At 30.0% G+C, this 8,766-nt stretch overlaps 1 protein-coding gene across 1 annotated transcript; it reads right to left on the minus strand.

Annotated features, from left to right (window-relative positions):
* Positions 1–145: 145 nt before the first annotated feature.
* On the minus strand, positions 146–6,246 carry LOC134251457 (ficolin-2-like). Its single transcript, XM_062733882.1, has 6 exons — positions 6,091–6,246; positions 5,704–5,776; positions 3,641–3,768; positions 2,395–2,491; positions 1,624–1,788; positions 146–390 (listed from the first exon to the last, which is right to left on the minus strand). The coding sequence occupies exons 1-6, from the start codon at positions 6,244–6,246 to the stop codon at positions 146–148; spliced, it is 864 nt and encodes a 287-aa protein (XP_062589866.1).
* Positions 6,247–8,766: the final 2,520 nt, after the last annotated feature.

Genomic DNA, 8,766 nt, shown 5'->3' on the forward strand with positions numbered 1-8,766 from the left:
TCGATATTTAAAAAATTCCTAATTTATTACCCTCGCACATATTACCGAGGCGCAAAAAATTTTAACCGTTTTACACGCATAAAACAGTGTCGAGGTCGATAAGCAAAACATATCCTGGTGAGCTGCGGTTTGAAGGATGATTGAATTAAGGACTTTCTCTGATCATCATCATGGTTTCTTTAAGTGATTCGCCTCCTGTCCAGTGATCCCATACCACGTATCCTGGTCCGTTATCTCCAACGTCTCCGTATTTAGCGTTTAGATTTGAGTAACTACAATGATAGTACCACCAAGCACCATGACGTTCCGTTGCACAATATCGTCCAAGATAAACAACGTCACTGTCCTTAGTAGCAAATCTTCTGTTATTGTGATAAGTCAAACTATCACCTGTAACATGATTTTATCATTTTAAGAACACTTAAATAATCATTTCTCATCTGAGGAATTTGTTGTATTGCTAAAATGTCCGTATATTTTTATCATCATTATTTTATTCATCAATATTTTTTTCTATGAATTTGTTATTATTTCTTATTAAAAGGTTTTTTTTGTCTAAAGTCGGATATAAGAGAATCAATTTGTTTGTTAAGGTAGTCCGTTCCGCAGATTAATAAATTCAGAAGTTAAGTAATGATGAATACTCAAAAAAGTATCTATGAATCCACAAATTTATATAAATTTATCCACAGTATTTCTTAAATGTTAAAGATAAAAGTCAATTATGTTATATATGGAAAATTGTCAAATCAACAACAATATTTTTGCAGAAAAAGTGAATTAGAGTATCAGCAATGCATTTTCTAATTGCAAATTGATCAACAAATATATTTTAGGTTTTAAAAAAAGATAGGCATCCAGGCATTCAGAGAAATTGTCTGGATTTTTATACTGATTTGGTATCTTTTGTTTTCTATTTCCGTCATGTATTCTATAATACTTGACGGAAATAGAAGACAAAAAATTCCATAAAATACTATAATACTTAGTTTTAAAGGGTTTTGCAATCTTTGCAGACACTATAATCACTACTTACTACATATCATGCATGCTAAGAAGCATTGGTGTCTAAGGCTGGATTGAAGAAAATCTTATATCTTAATATTAATATTATATTAAAGTTTCTCTAAAATGTATTTTTTTCCCTTTTATAGGGTACAAATGTCAACCTTTATTAGACCCTTTTCTAAGAGTTCTAAAAACTTTGAATCTTATAACGATGAATAAAATAAAAATTGTTTCATGAAAAAAAATCAAGGATTTAATTAACATGGTAAATATTCTATCAAGTTAATTTCTTTACTCCTCACTGAGATATTAACAGTAGGGAAGGGGAAATTTCAAGAATATTGTTCAACAATATACATGTATTTGAGAAGTGGAGAAAAGCAGATGTGGTATGAAAAAAGTTCCAAGGCACTTTTGAAACATTTTAAATCACAAATTTTTACCAAAATCAAAACATGTAACATAAAAACTTACGACTTTACAACTTAAGATACATTTTTTTGATATACATGTATAGAAATAAATTCTTAAAATGGGCTTGATATTTCGGAAATCGAAGTGGAACTGAAATTCAATCAATGTATATTTCTTAAAAAGAAAAATATATTTATTTACCAGCTGTTCCAGAATACCCAGACACCAGGAGTTTATAGTAACTGTCCTCATTCCCAATGGAAAACGTGGAGTATTGAGCGAAAGCCCTTTCTCCATTAAAACGCTGGAGCTCAATCCGAAGTTCCAGGTCCCCCTTTTTAGTTAAGGTGTGAATTGCATCGTTTCCTTTTTTTCAATGAAAAATATTTAGGCAATATTGAATCATGTACATGTATTTAATTTCATAAAATATAATAAACAAAATTGAATTTAGATAATTAGAATAGTGAGGATGACATAAATTGAGAATTTGTGTATTGGATGTCTAACAATGCAAATTATTTAAAAAATGAAAATATTTTATTTTGATGTTTTTTGTAAACCAACTTTATTTCGCGACAACTTCATTTCGTCATTTAATGTGGTTAAATTTTTTAACTACTTTGCAACGATTAATATCTGCGATCAAGTCTGTTTTAACTCTGTTCTGAATTGACACAAAGACTTTAAACACCGGTTCGCAGCTAGACATATTTGCAAAGATGAGGCTTTCGCAAACCTCGCAAAAATTGTTTTCACGCGAATAAAAATTGGTTTACACTTTATAATTATTTTGTCGACTTATGACTCGCAATCAAAATTTTATAACAAAGAATTTATTCTTTGTGATTTATAACAAAATAAATTGCATGAAAATAGTCTTCTTCTTCCAAGGTTAAACAACGGATTTTAAACTTAAAATTATATTTTTTTTTTCACGTATGTTTGCAATACAATTAAAATAAAACTTACCAATCCAATAGTTTCTGAACGGGTCACCAAAACCTTCTTTATATTCTATCCATGTTCGAAAGAAATCTGTAGAATTGTCCTGTCGTCGTTGAATAGCCTTCAATCAATGGCAATTTTATGTCATATAAAGTTATTGCTAGACATTTAATGCTAGACTATATAATAGTATCTATTTGAGTAAACAGTAAATAAGCTTAACGTTTGTTTCTTTGTGTCGATGCTACCCAAAGTAATAAGTTTTTTGTAGATGAAGTTAAATATACAATTATTGTACGATTTCTAAAACGAGGCAATCAATTGACAAACACATTGCTGAAACAAAAATATCAGAAGTCTTGCTTAAAGTTATCATTTCTGAAGTTCCATAGTCGATACAATGACCTTATCAGCAAAAGCAATTTTTAATGAGTTCAAATGCTGACCGACATTTTTGATACTACATGCAATTATTAGGTCTTTATATACACACTGAACTATCGACGGATTCGAATATGATAAGAAGCAAACGGCGGTTGAGACCGGTCTTTAAAGGATGATCACTTTTATATTACATGTACACCTAATCCAACATTTTCTTTATTTTTTGCAGATCCGAGATTGGCTGCTCCTACTTTGTGTTGTTTTACAGACTTACGATCTTGAATACCGTTCGTTCTATACTTATATTTCAGATCAACTTTTACACTATTTAACATGCAGTTACACGTACCACTTTATACGTGTACTATGTTGGGTACAACTTTACACCATGTCAATTACAGCTTTACACTGTGTATTTTACATCGTTTCACTAAGTTAGATAGAACTTTACTTTTAGTTTTTAACAATCTTACACTATGTGAGTAACAACTTTACACTATGTTACCACTTTAAACTATGGTTGTAACAACTTAACTATATGTTAGGTACCACTTAACACTATAGTTGTAACAACTTTACACAATATTTGTTACAACTTTAAACTATGGTTGTAACGTTTGTAACAAATTTTACATGCTCTTAGTAACAACATTACTCTTATAGTTTGGTTGTAACAACTTTACTATGTTTGTTACTTTACACTATGGTTGTAACTTTACATTATTGTTGTAGCAACTATACACTATGGTTGTAACAACTTTACACTATGGTTGTGGAAAAGTTTACATTATGGTTGTAACAACTTATACTATGGTTGTAACAACTTTACACTGTGTTTGCTATACTATGTCAGTTACATCTATTAAATGTATTAAATTTAACTTACTGTCCATCCCCCTCCGTCAGTGCTCATGTCACAATACACAGCTTTCACTTCTGAGGCTACATATATCTGATATACCCCATCTCTTCCTCTTAAATGCGAATCTTCTCGAAGGTGATCTAAGCAAGTCTCTTTTAAATTTATAGAGATGACAATAGATAAAAAGATTATAAAAACAATTTGAAATATTTCTATTGTTTTCAGCATAGCATTATTACTATACAGAACTTATTGTTTTTATCACTTATGATAGCATATAGAAATGCAGAAATCCTCACTCATCAAAAGAAAAAAAATAAAATTTCATGTTTCCTAGAATTTATGTTTCAAAACAGGATTTCAATACCATTTTCATCACTTTTGTACAATGTATGTTTGTATATATCATAATATTCTACTGCATATTTTAATTACATGTATGTGTAATTATTTATGCTTTTTTATGATTTATAATCATCATTTTTAAGATCTATTTTTACCGTACTTGACCTTTAAAGTGATTTGGAACTTAATGGTTTTGTGTTTTTTTTTTGCAATTGATTTTTAAATGAAAGTAGTCACTTGCAGCTTTGATTGAATAATTAAACGTTTGATCTGGCAAAATTGCTGATATTGCACTGCAAGCTAGAAGCCGTTAAAAATTCATATTACGCTGTGGCAATTTTATAAAGCTCTTTATAAAGCTAAAGATGAAAGCCTCAAAGAGAATGAAAGTGCTTAATTTTTAATTGAGTTTAAAAATTATCCCTCAATGATTGAATTGGTTTTCTGACACACATTGTAAGACTACTGTAAAATCACAGTATTTTCGTTTGGTTAAAATTTTCAAGGTTTGAGGAAAAAATATGGTTTGTGGGGATTTAATTTCGTGGTTGGAAAAACTTGTAAAATTAATGCCTATCAATTTGTACATTTTGTGGTGGTAATAAATTCGTGGGTCTCCCTATACCTCGAAAACAACGAAAATTAGCGCCCAACACGTGAATTAGTGATTTCACAGTATATGTAATTCGCATTAAAACGTGTTCATCTTTCAGGGAAAAAAAAGATATACCACAAACCTATTTCCAGAAGAATTAACTTTATGTACGTACTTCTCTAATTGATTGACTGCTGTTCGTTATCACAATATTCTTCATCCACACAGAATATAATCAAATTTCCCTTATTTGTCACGTGTGCCGGTACTATATATGCTACTACACAACATGTATTTATGAAATTCTAACTCTGTTACACCGACAGATAAAGTAAAGCTTTTAATTCTTATTTTTTGTAATGGATTGAATACCGCTATGATAACAATACATAAATGTCACTGCATACCGGTTGCTCTAACTAGTGTAATATCCAGATACGACGTCATAAAAGCATTCCAAATTTAATACGACACGACTCTGTAATTGTTAAAACTTTTACATTACATTCATATGATATAAAAAACCTAAATGGTTGATTCGGAAATATATTATAAATTCACTGTTACAACTGTTTGCCCCGTCCTCTTTATCATGTTCACAATTATTTTTAAACCTTTGGATATTTTTGCCTATTTCCTACCCGTTTTAATCCCCGTCTGGTTACAAGATATATATAAAATACATAGTTATTGTCTTGACATATAAGCGATATTTGAGGGAGGGTAAGAAAACGTGATAGCGGGCGAGGCTTGCGACGTTTTGACCCGAGCTCAAATATCGCTTATATTTCTCGCTTATATTTAAGAGAGTCATCATGTATTTTGTTTATCCTACAACAAATTTTTACATTTGAACGTCCAAAATAAACTTTAAAAGAAACAGGAATGCACAACTTGTTCTTTCATACATAACGTTCAATCTTAATTTTTTTAATCATGTAAATGGCACCTTTACATTATGGACAATGTATGTTTTACGCTACATTCTCTCTTATAAAGTATTGAGGAAAAAATCGTAATTATATCAATTTTAATATATTAAAGATAAATAAATAAAATTGCAAAACCAATTGTCATAATCTTTCCTTTATTTTAATGATTTAATCGATCAATTAGAAGAAACTTAACTTTTAAAATAAACTCTTACCTCGTACCACAGGAACATTAATGCAGATCCAGTTTAGGTTACAGGAATGTAAGAGACAATCCCCTGCAACAGCCTAAGATTATAAAAATGAAAAAAAAAATATATTTCACGTTTAATTACATAAAGATTTTGAAGGAAATCTACAGTTACTGTAGAATCATATTAATTCTATGGGGTGAATGTTCGTCAGCAAACAAAACTTTACTTATTTCGGAGACGTAATTTCGTTGAAAAAAAAAACGATTATTGAGTTGATTTAACCAATTATTGTTTAAAAAATTAATCTTTCGTGATGATGAAAATTTGTGTGAAATGGTGAATGATAAAATCCCAGAACATTGGTCCATGACGAACAATGATTTGAAAGTTTATCAAAGTTTTCCTTACCTCTGGAAAGTCTTTGCGGTCCACATGGATATTTTCAGTTTTGGTCAGAGAAAAAGTTGAATTCTTGGTGTGATTCTTCGCATTTAATACACAAATTCTATCAGTTTTGCTCCAGTCCACTGATCCACATAGTGTAAATTTATGACAAACCAACATACATTTTGTAAGACTTGTATCGGAAAGAACTTTAATTTCAGACCCAACTTCTGTTCGAGAATTCTTAAAGTTGTTGATTAAAAAAGTAGCTGAATTACAAGATTTGCAAGAAAAAGTCGGTATAATTCCAAAATATAAGAAAGTGAAATAAAAGATGATTGCTACAACATTTGACATTAAACGATGCATTTAGACGTATAGGTATAGAAATTATGATTCAGAATAACTTTCAGAATTCATTTTGAATCATCATATCATGGTTATCATCTAAAAGATTAGCTTCAATTCATTGGATTTGGGTCGACATATCTATCAATAATTAACGTTCTGAACACTGCAAAAGTGTCCTTTTATTTTATAAAATCTATTCAAACAATAGGAAAATCCATATAAAAGAAATGACGACTTATCGCTATACATGTAAAATGATATACGATATATACTGATATTAAACGTAAAAGAAACGCAAAACTCTAATTTAAGGGGGGGGGATTAAAAAGGGTTATAACTTTGAACTTTTAAAGTTTATCTTTGCCAAATCATTAATTTAAAGGTTGAATGATTTTCAGTCAATTATGGCACCTCAAATTCACAAAAATGAGCTAATCACAGTTTCACAGTTGATAAACTAGGTTAATCGACTGTTAACTATAGTTTATGGTCCGTAAACTACAGGTAACGATAAAAATCTATATTTGACATTTGCAAACTAAAGTTTACGCGATAATCTATATTTTACAAGAATTAACTGTAATTAACACTGGAAACACTCATTTGCGACTGCAAACCAAAGACTATCTGATAAATACAGTTTAACGATTTGTAAACTATGATTAACAACAGTTACTCTTAACTATAGTAAACGATGTGATAAGTATAGTTTCACGATTTGTGAAACTGTTCTTAACTATTCTTAACTATAGTTCTCGATTCTAAATTATAATAGTTTACTGACGTGAATCAAATGAATGTTTATCAACAAAATCTATTGAGGACGTTGTATTACAGACAGATAAACGTAGGTAAGCATTCGTAAACTAAAGTTAACAACCGTTGAATATAGTTTTACAGATAAAAACTATACTATATACAGAGTTATTTTCGCCCTGTATTATTTTTGCCCTTCCAAACTTGCAAACAATTTCGGAAGATAAATTTGCTCTTTCAGAGTTTTGATTGAGAAATAATACTGTATTATTTTAATTTGCACCGTTTTAAATTCGCCCTAATGAGGGAGGGGAGAAAATAAAACAGGGGCAAAAATTTCCCTGTAGTTAACGAAGTTAACATAGTTTATCAACTGTGAAACTGTGTTAAGTTCATTTTTGTGAATTTGGCGTGCCATAGTCTATTACTGTTAGTTGATTTTGAGCCCTCATCATATTAATCAAAAATGCACGTTTGATAAAACATTTTACACTAATAAGGGGTTTTAATCCTTATTTAATTACCAGATGTGATATTTATATAGTTTCTCAAAATACTGAAAACATGAATTTTCATTGCCTAACGAGAAAGATAATATCAATCTTAAAATTAAATATCTGATATTTTTTAATATAAATTTTACCTTATAGTATTCATTTTTAGTATGTTATCTTTGAAACTAGTAAAAAGAAGCATTACTCTTTAAGCATCCCACTTCCAACCAAGGGGAATTACTCTTGCTTAAAATAACTCAAAGGAAAACCATTTATTAAAGTGTGCTAGTCCGCCATTGTCAAACAAATGCAGCTCGATTTGTACGATGCATTAGGTTTATCAATCTCTTGATCTGAGCGAAAGAAAATTCTACGGCATTCCACGTGCCTGTTTTTCTAATACTGAGGCATGTTATACTAGTAGTTACACTGTGAATTTCGGTCAAACAACCGTCTTTCATGCTTATGGAACGCATGAACCTGGTGAATCGTTTCGAGTGAAAATATATGCATTTGCAATCCTCCGTCATCTTCATTTTGATACTTTCTTTCACATCCAAAAATGATAGAACAATTCTTTATCTTCCATTATTTCTTTGCCATGAATTTTAACACGGTTAAAATTAAATTCAAAATAACAACATTTTAAATGTAATACACATACAACAATACTATTACTTGCATCCGACAAAAACATGACTTTACATGTTTGTATATGTAACGTCATATTTTGTCAATATAGCGTCAGGTCTAAAAAGTTCGAACTCTATCCCGATGCATGGGGAAATTGCAAAGTAAAAGAATACAAATGTATATCAATTATAATATAATTTGCCATATATATCCTTTTAAAATATAAACTTCAGAGACGTAGAGAACCCTGCCAAGAGAGTTTAATAAAATGTGTAACTTTATGCATGTAAGCATAAATCAAAACGATATTATAGATGTGTAAAAAGTAACTGGATTAGTATTACAAATCATGAAGGATTCAATAAATCACAGTCAAATTAGTCATTTAAGTAAACATAAATTTTCATTATACATGTATACATAGACTAGTGTAGTTTACCTCTTGTTGGATTGACTGTCTCCAATT

Source organism: Saccostrea cucullata, unplaced genomic scaffold (assembly GCF_032062105.1).
Source record: "Saccostrea cucullata isolate Sc308-1 unplaced genomic scaffold, CSIRO_AGI_Scuc_v1 ctg19578, whole genome shotgun sequence".
Classification (NCBI taxonomy): domain Eukaryota; kingdom Metazoa; phylum Mollusca; class Bivalvia; order Ostreida; family Ostreidae; genus Saccostrea; species Saccostrea cuccullata.

Coding starts and splice junctions, on each gene's coding strand:
- LOC134251457 (XM_062733882.1), bottom strand. CDS start 6,246: ATGTTGGTTTGTCATAAATTTACACTATGTGGATCAGTGGACTGGAGC. Junction 2,492..3,640: donor CTGACGGAGGGGGATGGACA/GTAAGTTAAATT, acceptor CATTGATTGAAG/GCTATTCAACGACGACAGGA. Junction 1,789..2,394: donor GTTCAGAAACTATTGGATTG/GTAAGTTTTATT, acceptor ATTGAAAAAAAG/GAAACGATGCAATTCACACC.